This window comes from Emydura macquarii, unplaced genomic scaffold (genome assembly GCF_026122565.2).
Source record: "Emydura macquarii macquarii isolate MOO-44397 ecotype Brisbane River unplaced genomic scaffold, CSIRO-AGI_Emac_v2 contig_3128, whole genome shotgun sequence".
In the NCBI taxonomy this organism is placed as follows: Eukaryota; Metazoa; Chordata; order Testudines; family Chelidae; genus Emydura; species Emydura macquarii.
This window is the reverse complement of record NW_027133265.1, coordinates 1402694-1426013: the sequence shown is the minus strand read 5'-3', so window position 1 is coordinate 1426013 and position 23320 is coordinate 1402694. Positions and strand designations below refer to the sequence as shown.

Sequence of the window (23320 nt, the reverse complement as noted above, 5' to 3'; positions counted from 1 at the left end):
ATCTGGAGGAGCTGCCAGATTTAGACGAGGAGGTGGCGGCCATACCAGGGCCAGACTTGGAGGCATTGCCCTTGGAGTTGCCAGAGGCCGACGACGAGGCACGGGCCCTGACAGGGCCGGACCTGGAGGAACTGCCCCACGCCGACCTCCCCGACGAGCTGCCCGACCAACCAACCCCCAACGATATCGAGGGGTTCTGCAACCTGCCCCATGGCACCTACCCCGATGAGGTTGACTGGACGGTGGCACACAGGTACCCAAGGGAAAGGGGGCAGGAAGTAGCCCAGGGAGGGGCCACCCAGTCCAGGGCCTGGAGAACCAGACAGTGAGTCAGCATGTTGTGGTTGGAACCCTGCTGACTCCGTGGCATACCCCTCTGCCATGGCTAGGGACCTGGGCTGGGACACAGTGGAGTCGGTTGGGCCTACATCCCCCTCCCCCTTCCCTAACCGCCCCACCTGGGGCCTCTGAACTGTATGCTGCCCATTGGGACTGGGGCTATTGCCTTTGGGCTGCCCGGCCCAAGCCCAGAGACTTTTTCCCTGCCCCAGGCTGGGCCAACCCCTGCCAGAGCAGGGTAGGGAGTGGGTGTGGCCTCCCTCAGAAACTGACAGGGAGGGACAGCCACCCATCGTACAGTTGCCTATTTAGGAATAATGTCCAGAACTCTCCCCAAAGAGATTTGAATAAAGAGGCATAAATAACATGTCACTCTTCTCTCTTAAGTACTGTTCCAAAGCCCATTGAAGTCAGTAGGATTCTTTCTAACAGTACCCAGAGGACATATATCATCAAGAACAGTGACATTTGGAGTCCTTGCGCAGTACAAAGAGCAAAACTGATCACAGTATATGGGCTGCTTAACAGTGCAAAGTAATTTAAACACTCTTGCTTTTTTTTTTATGCCAGAGACAAATGCTTCCAATTGTGGCCTTTTTGTAGGTTGCACTGAGATTCAGGTCATTGCCACTTGCAATGGCAATATCTAAGTTTTCAGTGCCAAGAGTTAAAATGCACCTAAGGAAAAAAGAAACATACTGCGGTGTATTATCAATAGAAACTGCATTACTAGAAATTAGCATTTATTATATAGGCAAATGTTTTTAAAATCATTCCAATCCTCACAGTGTACTGGTTTACACCTGATGGTAGGCTTGCTTCCTTCTGTCCAGAATAAGCTGTTCAAGGAAGAGAATTTTTCTGCAGGATTTTGTCATCTTTGTCACTTCTACAATACAGATACCAAGATGAATAACTTCTTGAAAAGAAGAGAGAGACTCTGAAACAAACAAAAATCACATTTATAAAAAATACTGAGCTGAGAGCCAAGTTCTCCTCAGGTGTACATGTGCATCTCCTGATTACTTCAAAGGGAGCTCGGCATAAATCTGAGCTAAGAATTTGGCCCTGAATTTGTGTGCAGGACAATAATTTTAATTAGATGTAATCTGAGAAGAAAGTTTGTGCATAATGTACTATTTTAGCATGAGAAGTGATGAAAAAGCAATATCCACCAGCTTTTAGCTCAGTGATTTATACATATTTTAAAAAGGAAAGAAGTGGTCATCAAACAATAGAATACTTTGGGTATTCTGATTAGGATGTTGAGTCAGCCTCTAATCTCAGGTTTTTTATGTTTAATTATATTAAACCCACTTATCATTTTTCCTAAATTTCAAAATTCTTCCATCAAAACTGATTCTGGGTACATGTAAAATATAGTTTTCAAAGCTAACCAGCACTTGTAAATTAAATAGTACAGCTCACAATAATCCCTTTGTCAAAAGCTTGAGAAAGGGGATGGCCTTTGCGTTTCAATCTGGGGGTCAACAAACTCAGTCTTTGCCAGACCAGTAGAGGAAGCGAACTCTAAAATATGCACTAACTCCTGCTTTCAACTTGACTCAAACAACGTCAGTGAGCAAATGGCAACCTCTAATTAAACATGCCTTGGCATCTTTTCTTTTAAGTCAATGGAAATAATCACATGTGAATGAGAAGCAAGATTTGAGGCAAAATTCTCAAACATTTAAGTGACTTAGGCGCCTAGGTCCCGTTGGTTTTCAAGTCAATTAGGTGCTTTTGAGAATCTTATCCGTGGCCCTATGTTATTGCATTCCAAATCTGCAGTAACCATGTAGGCTAGGTTCAAATTGAGGCCTCACTGTTTACTTACTGCCACTAGCTAACTCCTGTAACCAATACAAATAATAATTAAAAAAAGAGGCCATAAGTGTGACAACATTCCTCCAGACTATTAAAGACCAGATGGGACACTCTAATCTAATGATGCCACACTTCCTTCTGCCTAATGGCTTCTTCAATGGCAATACAATGTTATATCAACATGTTTCATTTGAATACCACGCACTGATAAAATCCAACAAAATCACACACTTTTGGGTCAATGAATAGGATCTGCTAAGATATTCTTCTCAATATCATTCACAGAGATTTTAAGGCCACGTGGAACCATTATGATCATCTAGTCTGACTTCCTGAATAACACAGGCCAAAGAGCTTCACCCAATAATTTCTGCATCAACTCCATACTTTGTTTGAACTAGAGCGTAGTATTACATGCAAATAGTAAGAACATTATTTACTGTTTATGTCCTTAAAACCTCAGTATCTCTGAGATACCAAAAATGATCAGTCCATAAATGTTCAAGTTAAAAAAGAAATTGGGAACAGAAAATAGCATCTGACCCAGAAGAGAACTATTAATTTGTTTTCTTCCAACTTACATCTAGCCAGAGAAACCCACTGAATTCTAGCTGGATAAAAAACAAAATAAATAGTGCTGTTTGTATGAGAATTTTGGAGCTAAATTAGGAGCTCCTCAGAAGTGGGAATAAATTAATGTTAAATGTATGTAAAGAGAAAATGTAGAATCAAATTTAACTTCAGAACTCTAAACTGAATTTCCTTTTCTAATTCTCAGGCTTTCATCTCATGAAGTTTACATTTACACTATATTGTGCCACATGTTTTAAACTAGAATCCTGTTCAAAAGAGAGAATAAAATCAAAAGCTTCCTAAAGCTTCAGATGTGTGTACCTGGGATTATGAAGCTGAAGGCTTTGAGTTTTCCTTTCCATTAGATCCAAATTTTACTTCACATTCCTTGCAGGTATGATGACAGTGCCTAAAATCAGGAGGAAAATAAAGAGCATTGAAGAGGTTTGCTCAGATTTCTCTAATACAGCTGTCATCTTTGTGTGGCATATTGGTAAGTGAAACCGCGCCGCCGCCAAATTCCCCCCCCACCCCCCCCGCCGAATTCTCCCCCGCCGCCAGGGCCACCATCAGGCCCTTGATAGAAAAAAGGTTCCCCACCCCTGTTCTAGAAGAAATATGTTGAACAGGATTCATAGAAGGAATCTCTTGCTGTTTTCCTTTCATCCAGTTTACATTCTTCAGTCCCTCCAGATGTTTTATGGTTCTCAAATCAGAAATAGGATGATGTCTGAATGCACAAGCAAAACAGCCTTATTATTCTTATGTATTGTTTATTTTCAGTAGTGCCCAAAATATAGTAGGGCTTTCCAAGTAGGAAAAGGAAGCATGGTCCCTGACAAAAGGAACTCACAATCTAGAGAGACGAGATCAGAGGGTAGAAGCAAGGAGTATCAAGATACATGTGGCCAGTTGGCCACATCTTTGTAATACAATGTTGCATTAACACAGCAGGCTATTTTTGAAGGGGATGGAAGGAAGATTTTATTTTAAAAAAGGGTTTAAGATATTTAAATTATTTCCAGTTACTCCTCCAATATCCCATTATCAGTCAGCTAATTTCTATAAGCATCATGGCATAACTGGGCCTTCAGAAGGGATTTTTAAAACAGAGGTGGCCTTGTGGATGAGCTTTTGGAAATGCATTTTGTATATGGGGTACAGTGTAGCAGAAATAGGCAAATTGGAGGAGGTATCATTGGCTGAGGGAAGGAGGTGGGAGTTAATGCAAAATGAAACGGGTGAGAGCTGCATTTGTATAAGGCTTTGAAGGCAATGACAAAACTTGAACTTGATGTGGTGTTGGATGATGGTCTGAACAATAAAGTAAGGAAAATGATCTTAGCAGCTGCGTTTTGTATGGACTACAGAAAGGATGGGTGTTCAGGAAGCCAGAGAAGAGGAGGCTGCATTAATTATGACTAAGGATACAATTCTGTCGCGAAGGTTACAGACGATCAGGATTCCGTGACTTTCCGGGACCTCCATGACTTCTTCTGGGTCAGGGCTGGAGCAGCTGTCAGCCCCAGGGCTGCTAGAACAGTGGCTGCTCCCGGCCCATGAACAGCTGATTCTCCACACATCTGAGCACCAGCGGCAGCTTCCCAGAACCCCCGAGCAGCTGACCAATGGCCAGCCCCACCGATGCCACATAGCTGATTGGCAGACAGCCCCCAGGACAACGAAATAGCTGATCAGTGGCCAGCCCCTTGCACTGGCAGCCCCAGTCAGCCCCTGCTGCAGAAGCAGTGGTGGGGCTAGAGCAGGTTTGTCCCCACTGCCCCAAGGTATTTTTACTAAAAAGTCAGGGATTGGTCATGGGCTTTCATGAATTATTTATTTATTGCCTACGACCAGTCCCTGACTTTTACTAAAAATACTCGTCATAGAATCTTAACCTTAATTATAGCAGAGAATGATGAGCTGTAGGGATATGAAGATATTGTGGATGAAGAAGATTCAGGATTTGAATACATACATCTTGGATATATGGACCAAAGGAGGATTCAAAGGTGAACCTCAAGTTACAGGCCAGACTGATGGGATGGATGCTGTGATATTTAATGACCCCAGACCGAAGGTAAATTGCCAACTGTTGATCTTTTATAAGAGGCTGGGTTATTTAATCCTTTAAATTACAGGATTACTTATGTCTTCCAAACAATGCAGATTACACTGAATTTAATTTTTTCTTTTTTTCTAATAATTACCAAATAAGCTGGAACAACATAACTGCAATATATATATATTTGGGTATAGGATCCAAGAGTGCCCTATGAACTGAAGCAAAAGGTTTAAATGTATGCTGTGGTTGCCTCTTTTTTTCATTCTATTTTCAATAACTATGTTTTGTTAAGATTAATGAGTGATCTACATTTAGGACAAACCTTTTATTTTCTGGATCAAATGGCTGAACTCCTATACTTTGGAACTTGCTCTGGCATATTCGTATGTATGACATCGTCCCAATGCCAAAACCAAAGACACCAGCAACTGTACAAACATCACAAAATATTGTTAGATCAAAAGCCTAACTCAAGATACAATCATTTGTCCTTTTTACAATAAATTGCACTTTAGGTCTTTTCATCCCAAAGTGCTTTATAAATATATACAAAGATTATACTGTAATAGTAGTAATTTCTCTAACCACTAAAATGCAACCATCTCTGGGGTGAAACACAGCAGCTGGTAAAGAAAACACAGCAACACTGCACAACAGTTTAGAAGTGAAAAAGAATATTATATACACTTGGAATTGCAGAGGGAATTTAGATAATAGCCCATGGTGAAATTTGACAAAGACATCAGTGCTAACTCTCCCTACCTTTGCAGAATGCCCCATGGTATTTTTGATGATTAAAAATAGCTAGGACCTCAGTTTAAGTATCATCTTCCAAAATCACAGCCTTCCACAATACCATACTGGGCTCTGGTTCATTACTCATTCAGTAGAAAAACTACTTCTGAAAACAGCTTGAATTTTCTGTGAAGGTCTCTCACCCAAGCACACACCCTGATGAAACCTGATTAGCTTTTGAAAACGGAAGAGATCACGTCATTTAAATGGCATGGTTGCATTATGTAAATGCAATACAAAACAATTTCTATGCAAACATTTTTTTAAACTAAATGTTCCAAAGTTAGACACTTAGGATAAATTGAATTTGCATTATTATTTCTTTATTTGAGCAGTTATACTGCTATAGTACCTAGAAAACATAACCCTGTTAAGAACTTGTTATAGTAGTCATAGGGTATTGCCAGGGCCTTACTGCTATACGTTATGTAATAAAGCTTATCATCTAAAAGACTAATGTAACAGGTGGATAAAACAACAAGGTTATGAGAGTGGGGAGAGAAAATGGGAAGAAAATAGTAGGCTATTCTAGCATTGACTAGCTATGTGCACAATCAGCAGCCCAAACTCACCTCCTGCCTAGCCATTATCAGATGGCAGTATTCTGTGTGCATTATGGCAAGGTGAGATTTAATTAGAATAATGTGGGGGAGGGGTGTCCAGATTTTGAGTGGGAGTTTTTCCCCACAAGTAAGAGGTGGCATGGGACATATGCTTGTGGAAGAAGCAGACAAGCAGACCACTGAGGATGGCATTATTGACAGAGCCATGGTGAGGGTTAACCTTGCAATAATATAACAGTGCAGATAGTATATATTCAATTTTTAATTGCCCTCTTACTAAAAAAAGAGTTCATTAAACAAGCTTTACTTAATAAAAAAGATTCTATTAAGCTTACAAAGTAATTTACTTAAACTATTATGGTGACCCTTATAGGTTCAGATAAACAGGAGTTTGGATAATTGAAATTCACTAGAACAGGAAGACAGACACACAGTTAGCACACAAAAGACGTCTGTATAGTGGAGGTTTGGAGAGTTCATATTCTACTATTAATAAACATGCCCCATCCTTTTCTTTCCTTTTAAAATAAAACTAATGACTTACGTGCAATTTTAGGTAATGATCCAAATCTTGGGTTTGATGAGAGAACGCCTAAAATAAAATGTAATAGTTAGGAACCCCTTTCCACTTGAGAAATTCGTCATCTAACAACAAAAGTGGTATTTTCTAACAAGTCTTTTTCATTTCTCAGAGTGAGGGCTATAAAGTACTTAAAAGTATGGTAGCTTTGATTTAAGAAAATATAACATTCCCAATGCATTCTGGTTATTCCCAATGTAATTATTTGTGTGATGACACACAAGTATCAGGGAAAAACACTTTGTGCTGCCACGTGGGTGATTGGAGTCCAGGTCTCTCATTCAATTTCTTGCTCTCTGGGCCAACACAAGCTGGGAGATATCACTTAAGGTCCCTTAGAGCTCTTTTTTGGTCAATGATCAAATTAGTGTTAATTTTCACCGGATAAAGCCATGTATATCCTCTTTAATAGGAAGGGAGGAGTCACTCTGACATTTGGGCTTTTGAGGGGAGAAGATGGGGTTCATCAACAGAGAAGAGAGTGGAAAGATTCTCACCCTTCCCCACCAAAATTCTTCCTCCCCTCAAGTCAACTAATGTTACAATAGTGGCTCATTTCTGATCTCAATTTTATAGCAGCATGTCATCATGTATTGGTATCTGTGCATACTCAGTTGACATCATCAGACAACAAATCAAAATGCAGCAGATGGATTTTTCCACATAATCCTCCAATTGCCTGTGGATCTCTCCAATTTCCCTGTTTACATCCCCTCCACCTCTGAGCTCCCAAGTTGTAGCCACCATTCTGGACATTGTGTGGTACCTACCCAGGCTGGATGACTGATCATAAAAAATAGTTAACAACCTTCCATAACTGTTCTTTGTATTGTTCATGTCCATTCCAATGTAGGTGTGTGCTCGCCCCAAGCACCGCCGCCAGAAAGTTTTCCCCTTAATAGTATCTGGTGGATCGGCTCTGGGGCCCCTTGGAGTCACACATTCATGGTGCTGGTATAAAGGGCCCTGCCAATACACTGCCCCCTCAGTTTCTTCTTGCTGGCTAACTCCGACATAGGGGCAAGCAGGGGTTTTTTGGAATGGACATGAGCAGCACATTTTGAAGAACAACAGTTACGGAAGCTTAGTAACCATTTTCTCTTCTTCAAGCACTTACTTATATACATTCCAGTGTGGGTGACTCAAGAATTTGCGCAGGTGGAGGGTTCAGAGTTATCAGCATGCTGATTGTAATATCACTCAGCCAAAACCTACGGTGTCTCTAGCCTGTTGGGTGATGGCATAATGAGATGAGAAGGTGTGGACTGATGACCATGTTGCTGCTCTACAGATATTCTGGAGAGGAACGTGAGCTATGAACGCCGTTGAAGATGCTTGAGCCCTGGTGGAATGCGCCATTAGGGCAGGAGGAGCATCGATCTTTGCCAGGTTGTAGCATGCACGGATACAGGAAGTGATCCACGATGAGATTCTCTGGGAAACTGAGAAGCTTTTCGTTCTGTCTGCAATGGCCACAAAAAGCAGTGTAGATTTTCAAAATAGTTTAGTCCTTTCCATATAGAAGGCTAGAGCACATCTGACATCCAGAGAGTGGAGTCTTTGCTCCTCTCTGTTGGCATGTAGCTTGGGATAGAAGACCAGAAGGAAGATATCTTGGTTACTGTGGAATTGATAGACCATCTTTGAAAGGAAAGCCGGGTGTGGCTGCAACTGAACTTTGTCCTTGAAGAAGACTGTATAAGGTGGCTGTGACGTAAAGGCTTGGATCTCTGAGACCCTTCTAGCAGAAGTAATGGCCACCAGGAAGGCTACCTTCCATGATAGCTAGAGCAGACAGCATGTTGCCAGTGGTTCAAATGGAGGTCCTGTCAGCTGCGCCAACACTAGATTGAGGTCGCAGAGGGGAGTGCTGTTGCACCTGGGAGTATAATCTCTCCAGGCCTTTGAGGAAATGACCACAGTTGCAGCTCAAGAAAACGGAATGGCCATTCACCGTGGAAAAGCCGAGACTGCCGCTAGATGTAACCTGATAGATTACATAGCCAGACCTTGTTGCTTCAAGTAGAACAAGTAGTCCGAAATGAAAGGCAATGTTGACTGCATAGGAGAAATACCCTTCTGTGTTGACCAGATAGAGAATTTCTTCCACTTTGTCAGGTCTAGTGAAGGGCTTCCTTCTCCCTAAAAGCACCTCAGGAACTGGCCCTGAGCATGCTAGCTCTGTGCGGTTCAGCCATGGAGCCTTAGGCCATGAGAAGAAGGGACCCAAAGTTTGGATGATGTAAATGGCCATGGTCCTGGGAGATCAGGTCTGGAAATGGAGGTAGATGGAAGGGTGTCTCCACCGAGAGGTCCAGGAGGGTGGGGAACCAGTGCTGATGGAGCCACCCTGGATCAGGTAAGACGTGTTCTGTCTCTTCTGACCTTTTGTGTAAGAGAGATGCGAGGAAATGCATAGAAGAGGTGGTCTGTCCACAGGAGAAGAAAGGCGTCTGTGAATGACCCTAAGCTGTAGCCGAGGAAAGAGAAGAACTGAAGATACCTTCTGTTGTGTCTCGTTGTGACTAGATCTATGTGAGGAGTCCCCCACTTTTGGAAGATGTCCTTCATGACAGAAAGACCACTCGTGATGGCAGAGAAGGATCTGCTGAAGTGATCCGCTAGCTCATTCTGTGACTCTGGCAGATAGAAGGCCTTGAAGTGAATTGAGTGGGCTATGCAGAAGTCCCACTAGCACAGAGCCTCCTGGCACAGGTGAGAGAAGCACGCCCCATCCTACCTGTTTATATAAAACATCTTCGTTGTGTAGTCTGTGAGAGGCCCGCCGACAGGCTAAATGGAAGCACTGCAAATTGGTAGTGCACATGATTAACGATGAATCTGAGGAACCTTATATAACCTTGAAAGATCACAATATGAAAATAAGCATGCTTTGGCCTGGTAAGCTGTCCCCGAGCGTCACCTCGAAAGGCTTGCTTGGATCCTGTCAAGTGTTGGGGGGAGGGGTGTCAGGTGCAGACATGTAAGGATTTCTCTAAAACCCCTGCTCTTCTGCCTACTGTAGTCCTGCTGGGCAGGAGGCAGGAAGAACCGAGCAGACAGCTGAGGTTCATAGTGCTGTCTGGAGGAACCTGGTGTATGCAGCCCTAAGGACTTCAGGGTGGCCCTTGAGTCCTTCAGGCTATGCAGTTTTGAATCCATCTGCTCAGAGAAGAGCAACATCCCATCAAACAGAAAGACTTGTAAGGTCTGCCGCACCTCATGCAGTAGGCAGAGGCTTGAAGCCACGAGCTTCTGTACACATCCGCCACATCCAAGGCTGCCTGCAGGGATACCTTCACAACTGACTTGTCTTCTTCCACTATGGCAGCAAACTCACACCTGGACTCCTGTGGTATTAGCTCCTTAAACTTTGCCACAGAGTCCCAGGAGTTAAAGTCAGACCAGCTCAGGAGTGCCTGCTGATTCGCAATCCTGAGCTGGAATCCCCCAGCTGAATAGACTTTCTGCTGAAGAGGTCTAACTTCTTGGCATCCTTGGGAGTTGGCTCTTTTGACCTTGCCATTCTCACTCATTAGCCGTTGACACCACCAAAGAGCCCGGTGGGGGATGCTGGAGTCTGCCAGAAGACTTTGATAGGGTCCATAATAGCCTTGTTTAATGGCAATGCCATTCTTGAAGGGCCGGATACCATTAGAATATTCATTAGGGCATAGGAGGAGTCCCTGATCTCCTCTGCCTGGATCCCCAGGTTTTGGGCCACTTGTTTTAGGAGTTCCTGATGTGCCCTGTAATCATATTGGGAGAAGGCTATCTCTGCTCCTGTGAGCGCCTCATCTGGGAAGGAAGAGGAGGAGGTCTGTACTGGTTGGGGGCCCTGTTCCTCGCCATTGGCACTGGACAGGTCCCGTGGTGCTGGGTCCTGATATTTGGTACTGGCTTCGGCACCGGGAGTTGGATCCTGCTCCAGTGGTGCACGAGGCTCTATAAACTTCGAGGCCACAGAGTAAGATCTTCTGGAACGCAATCCCGTGTGCCAGTAGGAATGTCCAGAGATTCCAAAAGGATCACTGAGTTGGCAGTTGCCACTATGCTGGTGGCTGCACTGAAAACGGGAAATCCTGGAACAGGTCTGTTGTCAGGTACTGCTGGCTGGAATGTCAGTGCCAACTGCTGCAGGAGACAGAAGAATCTGTCTCTTAATCTGTCCCTGAGGAATCCCTTCCTGGAGAACAAGGTGGAGCAGTGCCACCGGTGCTGGTAGGGAGGGGGAGACTGGAGCTGAGCCATCATGACCGGTTTCCCATTTGAGGGCACCTGGAGTCTCGGTGCCATGGCTGATCTTCCCGTCGGTACCGCAGTCGACTTCTCCCATACTGGTGGGGACGGCGATACCAGGAAAGAGAGCAAGTCTCTTGCAGCCACAAATGACTCTGGTATTGAAGGCAGTGCCAGGGTAATAGGCATCTGGTGTCACTCTGGGGACTCCAACAGTGTCGGACTCAAGGGTGCCCATTCTGGGGCCAGAATCAATGGTACTGGGTGGGCTGTAGAAGTCTCAGAATGGGCTGGTGTAGATCGCCCTCTATTTGAGTCCCTCTGCAACCTCAGGGTCGGGGATTGACCTCTGCCCATCTTCCTCAACTTCTTTTTAGGAAGTGGTGACGGAGAGCGGTGCCAAGAGTCCTTAGCTGGAGGGGTCTTCTTTGACCCCAGAGATGACGGACAGTGCTGAGGTTCCCAAAAGGTGAGATCAACATCCCTTGTTGGTGCCAGGCATGGAGACTGGCACTGAGATCTAAAAGTTCTCGGTGCACTACTGACAGAAGCTGAAGTACTCGGTGCCGAGTCGAACCAACTTAGCTCTGAGGGAAGACAGAGAGCTGCCTCCATGAGGATGAATCTGTGTCTTGTGTCCCTGTCTTTCTTGGTGTGGGCCCTGAAGTCCTTGCAGATCCTGCAGCGCTCCCACATGAGCTTCCCCCAGGTACTTAAGGCAGCATAGGCTTGTGGCACGAACCACAGGGCTTAAGCCCTGGAGACCGAGACAAATACCAATGCTGGGCAGAGACTAACCCTGCAATGTGGGGTTCACTAACTTAACTATTCTAACTACTAAAACTTAACAGTTATAATAACGGTAACTACATATACACAACAAGTTAGAACAAAGTCCACTGAGTACTTGGAAATGCCAGGGTGAAGCAGTTCCAGCAACCATCACAGGGGGTAAGAAGGAACTGAGGGGTCAGTGGAGCCCTTTATACTGGCACCATGAGCGCACTACTCCAGGGGGCACCAGAGCCAACACAACGGATAACACTGAGGGAAAAACTTTCCGCCGGCGGGGCTCAAGGCGAGCACACACCTCCTTGGAATGGAGATGAGCATGCACTTGAAGAACTGTGTGATATGTCTGCCATATCTAATCCCAGCCAATCAAATGAGCAGGGGTCAGAATGAGTCAGTCTGAAGTACTTTGTACCAGCACTTGTCTGGTGACCCATTCATTTCTGCAGAATTTAAACTTCCATTTAAAAAAAAAGTTGTATTTGGAAAGATACTGTGAAAGTGAACCGGTGCACGGCTGAGCCTGCAGACTGAGCGAAACTGTAGCTCTGAGGGCTACATAACGACCCCCTTCAATGGGACGGAAGACCCTAAAGAGCCTATGTAGATTTACATAATATACGGGATGCACAGAAGTCCCAGCTTCTTGTAAAGTCAATGAGCAGTAATATAGGCAGGGGAGAGGCCATGCAACCACTCTATGCCAAGTGTTAGATTGTGGGGAGGAGGATTCCTTTTTCCTTAGCCTCTATTATGTCCCCCACGCAAAGCCCATTTATTTTCGCTTTGGTCAGGTGTTCAGCAATTCTTTCCAAAAGAGACACAAAGTGCCCCATTTGTTTCAAATAAGTCAAGGCACAATAAAGACCATTTCACATTGGCATTCTTAATTACTTTACTGCTGATCATTTCAGCATAAATATCCAGCTACTGTGGCAACGTGGGAAGAGTTTGAGCAGAGTACCACCCTCTGCCCACATTCCAATGTACCAGCATGAGAGACCAGGAAATCCTCCATGGGCATGCAGAGTGCCACCAGGCTGATTCACTACAGAAATATAACATGATACTCTTTTGTGCAGATTACACCACATCTTAATGAGATCTCCCTGCCCTCCCATTTTGCCAATACCTCTTTCCATAAAGCCAGTAGGTATGTTGGCATACAGTCATTATAAAAACACCGCCTACACTTTCTGGAAGCCAGAATTTAGAGATACGCTGCCAGATTCTGATACCCTTACTTATATGGACTAGAACCCTATGCCACAAGTAGTTGAAGTCAGTGATGCTACTTGATTACAGAATGTAAGAGCAACAGAATCAAGCCCCTAATATTTGAAAGGGCATGACTTCAAAAGGAAATATTCAGACTGAGTTGTGGAAATGCATAGTTAATTATCCAATCATGATAACAGTGATGGCACTGAGTGGAAAGAATATACAAATATGAACAGCAGCAAACTCTGGGGAAATTCTGATTTAGTGCTGATGCCTAATCAGCATGACTTGGGTTCACTTCTAATATAAATAAAATTGTACATGTGTGTCTTTCATTTACCATTGTAGATTAGCCCTTGAGCAATGAGCATGCTTCCTAGAGACAAGGGAAGACCTGGAAAAAACCAAGCAAACAAAAAAAATTAAGCACTGCTGACTGGCTAAGAATTATGTGCATATTTTTTATTTGTTTATCTGTCTTCTCCACCCCACCTTGCTTGTCTCATTCACCTATTACATCTGCTCTTTGACTGTAAGCTCTTTGGGGCAATGACTGTCATTTATTATGTTTGTACAGGATCTAGCACAATGGAACCCATCCTGGTTGTGGCCTTTTAGTGCTATTGCAATATAAACAACAACAACTTGCATGACCATAGAATATCCCCTCAAGACAGCAAAACTAAAATGTATCTAACCTTGATAGCAGTTTGATTAAATGATGAAAACCTTGAAACTTTCAAATCTTTTCTTTTCAGAATGTGCACATTTAGACCTGGCCAGCTTTACACTTACTCTTCAATGACTTTTGTTTTTGTTGTTGAATAGAACAATAGAAACCTTGTTATTTCTTGAGTACATTCAAAATCAAGATCATGTATATGAAAGAAAATGAAAAGTGTCCATTGGGTGAGAGTAATAACAGATTTCAAAAAATAGTGACATCAGCTAATAATAGCCAATTATTAACAATTAAGGGAACAATTCTGCCACTTTTACTTGCATTAAATGTACCTTATTATGCAAGTAGTCCCACAGATTTCATAGTAAGTACTATTCAACATAGTAAGGATGAAAGAATTAGGCCCTAATAACAATTCTCTGTCAAATAAATTTAAGGCGTGCAGCAGAATTTAAAGCAGTAGTTCAGCTAAAAATACATCAGGTGCTGATTCTCACTGGGATAATAATTAATTTGAGTTAGACCTACCTCTGTACCAGAAACTTTCATTTCTACATTCCTGATAGATCCTTTCTGTTTCTTTTCTATCGGTGTGAGTATTTGAGATAGGACAGTGGAACATAGACTGTAAAGAGCAATCTTTTGTTAGCTTACTGATTTTTATCTTATAAGACCTTTTTAGACAATTTAAGATGAATTAAAAATAGTTACTAATACTTATGAAAGGAAAATATCTTTCTCCTCACTTTACAAGTTATGCAACCCCCCCCTCAGGTCCACAAACAAACGATCCCCTCTTCCCATCTCTAGTTAGTAACACAGTCAAATATCTAATAGTTCAAGAGCAAAAATGTGAAGTACTATTCAGGTTTTAAAGTGAAAACACTTCATCCCATTTGGAACATCTTGCCTGCAATAGTTTAGTTATTAATTTTAGACAAAGAGTAAATTGCTTTCTCTCTCAATTCTTTTATTCTGATCGGCCACATTTCTTTAGCTGATATGCAGGGGTTAAACAGGGAGGAAAAAAAAGATAGTACTACTCTGAAGTCCTCCAACAAAATAAACTCCATCCTCTTGAGATGCCAAAATGAGAAATCATTCTTGGTAGGTTATGCAGATATTCAAAATATGATCATATATGCCCTACCAGGTGCTGCAATCTTAACTCCCCCTCCGTGCAATTCAAATACATCCATGGGCTCTGTTGGGTGCCTCTGGCTCGGTTTCTTCTGAGTACAATTCTGTTGTCCTACTGGATTCTGTTAGGTTCCTTGGGCATGGCTCTTTGATGGTGAAAGAAAAACTGGTGGTATTCTCCCAAGCCCACCCAGTAGTGGCAGCAAAATGTCACTCACAGTAGATTGTGTTTGTCCCTCTCTTTTCTTTGTTGAGCAGTGAAATCGTTAATCATATTGACATTCATAGTACCATCACTGGGCATCTAAGTTAACATCTCACCAAGGCTAGCTCTAGCTGGGGTCCATGGGTTGAACTGCACCCACAGAAATCAGGTCTGGATGCGCACTACCGTGTATGCATCTCACGTGGCTGGGAGTGCAGCTGGCACTCAGGTCTGCCTGCCAGAAACCATCGCAGCAACTCTTGGCATCAGGGACCAGTAGGAAGCCTCAAGCCAGCATGGAGGAGTAAGGATTTAGGTGTGGAAGAGGGGGCAAGCCACAGTCTGTTCTCCTTGTCCGGCCATGTAAGGAGCTGCAGTGCAGGGGAAGTAATAGCAGGGCCTGTGCTGCTGCTGGGGCAGGGGTGTTGCTCCAGGCTGTGATGGCAACACTCTTCTTCCTCGCCCAGGGATCTGCAGAAGGGCTGAATACGGGGCACAGAGAGAGGGAAGCAGGGCTGGATGTGGGACACAGAGAGGAAAACCCTAAAATTCCTTCCACCAAGGAAGCCTTGAACTGGCAGGGAGGGGTAAGGAGCAGGATGGGGGTAGGCAGGTACTCCTAGGACGGAGCCTTCCTTCCTGGGTCCTCTCTGACCCCCACCCCCACTCCTCCCTCTTTATTCTTCATTACAGAAACAGACCTACACTACTGTATCTAGATGTCACTATAATCACATGGTATGTAAAAGGTTCCTGGAGTTACTTTGAAGTGATGCATCTTATGTAACAGGAGATGAAAAGCTCTTTGCTCATGGAAGCTGATCCTCTTCATTACTAAATGAAATCGGGATGTATACTGGGAAGCATATGTTGATTTCATGCTGGATGAGCAGTCCCCAGGTAATAGCATTCATTCCTAGACTTCAAAGGAACGAAGCACTTAAGTGATAGATCCTTAGAGGAGGGGAAAATTGGAATAGAATCTGTCTGGCAATTATGACCTCAGGCACTGGTTGGTGAAATAAAGGCAGAGCCCATGATAGCTGGAGGGACAGGCACACAGAACACTAGGACAGTAGTCTCCAATTTACTAGGACTGTAACTCCAAGGTTTACCTACCAACGTGGCCTACCCTGCATTCTAGATATGTTATTCCATTTATCGTTGCTTTCATTTGATTTACCAATAAACTTTCAAATCTGAGTGGTGCCATGACCCCATGTGCCAGGTTGCAATACATGGAACAAGGAGCTGGAGCTAGCCCCAGCCCAGGGGGATAGAAGTCATTGCTGTGGGGTGAATCCTGGGTGGGCTCAGTCTCCCCCCAGGCATCTCCTCCACACCGGTCTGAGATTAGGGTTGTGGTACTGAGGAGGAGGAGGGTGCTGCTGTGGATGGTCGGTGCCCCCTCAGTGGGGCAAGGATGAGGAGGCTGAGTGCACCCACTGAAGCAGGAGGTTATGTTTTCTCATAAGAATGGCCATATTGGGTCAGACCAATGGTCCATCTAGCCAAGTATCCCATCTTTGGACAGTGGCCAATGGCAGATGCTTCAGAGGGAATAAATAGAACAGGTAATCATCAAGTGGTCCATCCCATCAGCCATTCCCTGGCTCTGGCAAACAGCCATCCCTGCCTATCCTGACTAGTAGCCATTGATGGATCTATCCTCCAGGAAATTATCTAGTTCTTTTTTGAACCCCTCCTCGTACTACTCATAAACATGGGTATGTTTCCTTGTGCTGCTCATAAACTATGTCAAATATAATAAAGCCCATAAAATAGTACAAATAACAGATAAGCAAGTAAATGATTATGAACAGTTCTATTTCATATCAAAATTACTATTAGCTAAATGTTCACTTATGGCACAAAGTGGTGGAATCTGGGCCTAACAGGCCTGCTGAGATTTCTCGAGCATAGGGGAGCTCGCAGCTGGATGTTGAGGATGAGCCAGAGAACACCTGTGCTCTGCCAGTTCTTAATAGATATGGTCCCTTGGCAACCATGGTCAGCTCGTATAAATTAGAGCAGACTAGATAGGACTAGGACCGGGATTGGGACTGAGGCAGCTTTACGATAATTGGCAGATGGTTGTAACTGGCTTCCTGATTGCTCTCTGCCTCCTATCCTCTCTGCACTGAGCAGAACTTGGGACAGAGTACAAAGTCTGGGCCATAATAGAGAAGGCTGGATTTTTCAGGAATTGTGAACATGAACATTCTGAAACTTTGTATTGAGCTCAGAGAAGCATAATATAGATAGAAAATTGTGCAAGCGCTCACGATCCTAAAAACAAACGTGCTCTATTTTTAACATTGCAAGGGATACTATAAACTATATATTTAAATTACCTACAGTTAAATAGCATCAATATACATTTTATTATAAACCCAGTTTTTCAGAAATTTCTAACTCAGGTATAAAAATTCACTTTGGGTTGATATATGAAAAGTAAAATCTTACACAGCAGAAGGTGTACATTTAAGTCTTTAAACACACAATGACATAGACTCGATCTGTTGTCAACATTATGAGACATTTTAACAGAATGCAGGGCTTATTATTTCATATATATAATTTCTGTATAAAATAAATCATGTTAAAAATTGGTCAGAGCTACTCAAGGAAGTACAAAGTAAAAGTTGCAATGCTATAATTAACCTACCTTTTGTCTACAGGACTGGAGATCAGTGTTCTGCACCATAAATGCAGCACATTCCAGATACATGAAGGAACTATGGGCTAACCAATAGCCATTTTAGGGTGGAATTTAAGCTGTAAGATGTATTTTATTGTTTTTGTTGGTTTGTATTAAACTAAACTTAGATATAAGACCTAATGCTGCCCTCAGTTCCACCTGTGCAACCCCACTGTCTTTGTAAAATACTGTTATTCACTTCTGCATTTTAACTTATTTGTGAATAAATAAATATAAGGGTCTTGCTTATATCATGAAGAAAATATCTCAAAAAAAGGCCTTCTGCAATGAGGCCATCATTCATGGAAAAATGTAAAAACTTTATATATGACAAGTATCCCCTGAACAAGGGCTGAACTTGCCCCAAACAGCCACATATGCCTGAGGAAGCTGCCATGATTACAGTGGATGCAGACATCGGATCTGGAGGCCAGGAATCTATGAATGTTTGCTAGTGGATCAGCTGGAACTCCACAGAGGAAAAGTCCCTCCTCCTTATTTATGTGTAAGTCCATCCGCTAGACAGCTGTTCATCCAGATTCCATTAGGTAGTAACAATACAAAAATGCCAGTCATTGGCTAAAGATAGCATTCAACAGAAAGGGGAAGCAACCCCAATTTACCTGTTGGTTTTGTTGCTGTGAAGATGCCTGAACATTATTTTGGGCTCTTTCTGAAGACATGTCAGTCTCTCCTTCCCCCTCTCCTTCTAATAATCTTGGTCAGCAGCAAAGAGAGCAACACTGCCTTCCACAGCTGGCTCTTCCTCTCACTGTTTGGTACAAAAGTAAAAAGACTAAAAGCATTACGTTGTTATAGCCAACTAAGTGTTTACCTAGAGAAAACGCCCACTTTGAAAGAAGCATTGTTTTTATAGCAGATACTGTACAACTAACCTGATATTGAGGAGAACTAAAAAAAAAGATACAACAGCTGAACTCTGAGTGAATTATATTAGGCCACAGTACCTTGTGTCCCCTTTCAGTTACCAGAAATATTGGGTTTGTACTAAATCTGAATTCAACAGCCAAGTGTACAGAGAAGGATTATGTGCTGGGGCTGGTGGAGTGCAGCACAAAACTCACAGTGCTGGAGAAGTAAAGGCAAATGTGGCTTCAAGCCACCTTGCACCTTCCTGATTCCTGCCTGCACTGCGGGCCAAAATGGCCCCAGCATGAACGAGGTGGCTCAGAGTTGGGTCTAACGTACAGCAGCCTGCCCTGAGTGTTGGTGTCCAAAATTCCCATAGTACAATGAGCTCTGGGTCTACCCCTTCCTGGCCTTGCCCTGCCTTTAACCTCAGAAACACATTTTTTGTTTTTTCTGCCATAGGACCTATACATTAAGCCTAACATGAACTAAATCTGTATTTCAGACCAAGATCCATCATTAATCCTAATTAAATGATGATGATTTAGGTACCTACACCCCAGATTTAGGTGCCACTGCAATCCACAAAACCTCCACTGGGCTGCTGGATAAACCTGCAGGCTCGTAAACTCTTGGCACCTAAATTTATTGCTGTAAAGCGTCTAAGCTTCTGCCTCTGCACACAGCACCTCGCTCTAGGCCGGCCTCTGGATACCTGTCTCATGCCTAAGCCTCAGTAGGATTCCCTACTCAGTTCTGCATTCCCCCACCTATTTTGCCTGCAGGGCTTAGTTCAATATTGGGATCCATTCAAAAGTGAAGATGGGGAAAGGGTACTTCCCTTACAACATTTATCCTGTTGGTTAGCGATCTCCCACATCCTAGGTGAGTACCAGGTTCAATTCCCATCTCCATGGACACAGGCAAAATAGAAAATATACTTGAAAGTCTTTTCTCCTAAGTAGTTGCTGGTATTCAAAGTGTAAACTGTTCCAACTCTTCTCTATACACAGCTTTAGTTCTGGGATTGCTACAAAGTTATAACACTCAGGAGAAGCCTTGTATTTTTTATTTAGCATTGGGAATTCAGAATTTTTTTTTAAATGGAAGGGCTGAAGAACTGACTTCTCTTTCTCCTTGCTAAAAAGGCTTAGTTAAAGGATTATGTTAATACAAATTTGTAGTAATGGTAACTCTTTTCATATACTCAGTTTTACCACATTTACACCATTTTCAAAGTGCTGTATATTCATACTGTTTCTCTGAAAAATGTAATTTTGAAGCTCTGTGGAAAGTCGGGAAAACTGTCAACTCTTCACTGTCTCACTAACTTTACAATAACAATTTTTCTGTCAGTCTCTTGTCACTTAGAGAAGATAGAAGGAAAATGTATGTCAATCACAGTCACTAAATCTTGGAATTCATATTCTGTTCAATAAACCTAGCTGTGTAGGAAGTTGTATAAAAAATCATCATCACAGGAGATTGCAGTAGAATCTGACCTGGATCCTTTACCACTTCATCAGAGTTTAAGCTCTGCATCTCTTTTTCATCATTGTTTTCCAGATTCAGAAAAGTAAATAGGAAAAAGAGACAGCATTTTTTTAGAAATGTATAATGTGCTCTGGTATCTTGAAGATTGTAATTAATCTCTTATTACACCCATAAAAAGTTGGAAATATTTCCTATGTTACTAAGCTACACTTCAGTTTCAACAGAATAAAGAATCCCAGAAAAATGTAGATTCTGAAGGAACTTCCTGGTATCCATCCCAATTGGGATGGCGGTTGAGAGCTCTGCTGGCAAAAACATGTCAAAGAGAATCCACGATGGTGAAATGTCATTTAAAAATGAATTAATAATAATACTTATAGTGTCTTCCATCTAAGGAACTCAGGGTGCTTCATAATCATTGGGCTTTACTTTTGGGCAATGCACCCACCATCGTCATCTCGGACAAAGGATTACCTTACACTCATCTACTGGGAAACATGCTGTTGTTTTCTCTTGCATATTTACTGTGTGCCTCTTTTCTGAAGCTAAGTGGGTTTAAATGGACTGCATACTATATTAGTTAGTTTTAACTTGAGACAAATTCCCTGTTTCCTGTATTCTTGTTATCTAACTAAAATGCTCACTTTGTACAGAATTCGTTAAATAAAAACATTAATCTGGCCTGAAGGGAATCACCTGCTTGAGGCATTTTTATCGGTTTCATTTCCCTTACTTCACATTTCCAGTTTCTTTATTCATGGACAAAAGAAGAAGGTGGATGGAGGCTTCCTGCAAAGAAAAAATGTTTTTGATGCTTCTAGCTGGGGAAGGAAGGGAAAGCATGTGAGGAAAATGGCTGGGGTTTCTTTTTGGGGTAAGAGTGGGGGAAGTTTAATCTTTATGTGAGTGTTTATTTTTCTGCATTAAGAAGGCTTGATTCAGTTGGTGGTGGTAACCACACCACTCTGTGAGATTATTGGGGGAAGCAGACAGGAAAAATTTTTTCCATTCTTTCAAGAATCTGTTTTAATTGGCAGAAACTTTGTCTTACTGTGTGGCTGCTTCTGCAATAAAGTAGTAATTAATCATTGTGGCATTTAGTCCAGCACTTGTAGTAGCACTTCAGATGTTTGGCATCCAGTGGGGTGAGAGGGGAAATACTTGCCAGGAGTTATTACAAGAACACTCTACATTGGAATCTTTATTTTAATTATGGGACTCTAATTCTGGTTCAGGGTACATAATCTAGTTTCAGGCAACTTTCCTAGAGAACTCCACAAGAATAACAGGATTAAGATGAAGCAGTGACCGGACGCTACTGTTAAGGTTTGTGCTCGGACTTTTGAGACTCATTTCCCAAATCTACAGAAGAACAATCTGGGATGGCCTGTCATTTTATTCTGTTGATTATCTCTGAAGGGATTAAGAGTGTGTTTGAAGATATAAAAAAATTTTAGACCACTCTTTTTTTCTTAGGAAGAAAGAATGGCACTGGGTTTAGCCACAGGTAATCTGTATTCTCTTTCTGGCTTTGCAGCAGACTTCCTGGGTGACGTAGGGCAAGTCATTCAATCTTGTTAAACCTCAATTTCCTCCTAAGTAAAATACCCTCCTTGCAGTTGAGTTGTGAGGCTGAATTCATGAAATGTGAGTCAAATGCTTTGAGATTGATGGGTAGAAGAATCTACATAGAGAAAGACCCAAACATTTTATTACTATGATTTTTCACTATACACTAGCATGACTGAGGGTAAAATTTAGCTCTTTGGGAAAATAATAGTAATAATAATAATAAAAACATGCCAAATTTTGTCCTCTATCATGAATTGCCATAGGTCTTTTGTGGGCCATGGTGGGAAAGTTTTTGGCACTTCCATGGAGCAATGAAGGTTTTTAAAATAAATAAAAATAAAGGCCAGCCCATCAGCAGAGCAAAAGCCAGACAAAACCCATGAGCAGCACAGGGTCCCCTACAAATTGGCACCCTGATTGCTCACCCCTAGAACAGACTCTGCCCTCAGTTGTACTAATCTCATTGAGACATTTGTGTATTTTTTGAATGCAGAACTTGGCCCAGTGGCTTGTTACTTTCTGGTATGTAAATTATCTCTCCATATTTAGTCCCCTTTATTTTATGTGCATTTTATAGTATTTTTCTCAATATAAAACCTAATTGGGTTTTTAAACATACTTTCCACAAAGAATATATAATCTCATTAAAACCAGTTGCTATAAAAATCTGCAATTTGTGATATAAGTGCAAGAACTTGGTCACTAGCAAACAGATCCAGGAAAAAACGCTATCAAAAAATTGGGCCTTACAGAAGGTATTAGAACAAAAAAATCCCTTTGTGCTGATTATAAAAAGCATTGATAAGAATGGTGTAGTCCCTCAGAACAGTGTGTACTCACCACTTTCTAATGCCCAACCCCGATCAGTGCAGAGACCTAGTTTGTACAACTCGTGTTTAAAAACGAAAGAGATCATACTAACTTTGCAGAGACATAGGGGGGAAACTTACGATTTTTCCGGACTTTAGCTGGGAAGTTGCTGATTTTGTATTAGTTCTAAAACAGGGCCCGGTTCATACCTAGTAAATTCCTGTCGGCGGTACCTTCCTTTCTAGTCTGGAGCAGAAAAACTCACCGACGCGCAGGCCCAGTAAGTATTCAGTTTCAATTCGTGAAGAGCCAGGAAGAGGCAGGGTTAGATCAGCTGCAAAAAACACCGATTCTGCTCCTCCACTCCCGGAAGCTGTCTGTGGCGGGACCCTAGCGAGCTCCAGGCTGCCTAAGCTTCTTCCCAGAGTAATGTGACTCCCTGGGAAGGGCAAGGGGACTGGCTGTATTGCTGCTGCTGCTTTCCTGGGCTAAGACCTCTGGGAACACGTCCCATGCGAGAATTTAATTCTTGCCCACTTGGGGATATTGCCCCTTCTCTCTCAGACTAGGTACCAGCCAATTTACTCAGCGCTTTGGTTGAGTAACTCACATCAAGGCAGGTAGTAAGTACCCATCCCCATATGGAATGGAACATGATTCTTTGGGGCTGTCTTGTTCCTAAGGATGTTTACTCTTTGTTTTGTAATAAACTCCACCCTTGTTTTACTGCTGTCTGTTATAGGCTGCTAAAATCTACCTCCGTGTTTCCCAGCCCCTGTGCCCTCAGACCTGAGCAGGTGTGCCATGGAATTTTTTGAAAAGCTACTGGAAGAATTCTGGATGGGCTCATGA

The 23320-nt window shown here is 42.6% G+C and overlaps 1 protein-coding gene across 7 annotated transcripts; it reads right to left on the bottom strand.

Annotated features, from left to right (window-relative positions):
- Positions 1-1047: 1047 nt before the first annotated feature.
- On the bottom strand, positions 1048-22886 carry LOC137142024 (OCIA domain-containing protein 2-like). Of its 7 annotated transcripts, none has more exons than XR_010916828.1 (10): positions 22734-22784; positions 20783-20875; positions 18346-18494; positions 14205-14301; positions 13335-13388; positions 6707-6754; positions 5127-5232; positions 3340-3469; positions 3061-3148; positions 1048-1279 (listed from the first exon to the last, which is right to left on the bottom strand). XR_010916828.1 is itself a non-coding variant. In XM_067531190.1 (8 exons), exons 2-7 carry the CDS (start codon positions 18403-18405, stop codon positions 3067-3069), a joined length of 447 nt encoding a protein of 148 aa, XP_067387291.1. In that variant the 5' UTR covers positions 18406-18494; positions 22609-22734; the 3' UTR covers positions 1048-1279; positions 3061-3066. The 7 variants fall into 7 exon arrangements, 1 of the variants encoding a protein (XP_067387291.1); XR_010916826.1 differs by lacking the exon at positions 22734-22784 and adding an exon at positions 22609-22729; XR_010916827.1 differs by lacking the exon at positions 22734-22784 and adding an exon at positions 22678-22695.
- Between the last annotated feature and the right edge of the window lie 434 nt (positions 22887-23320).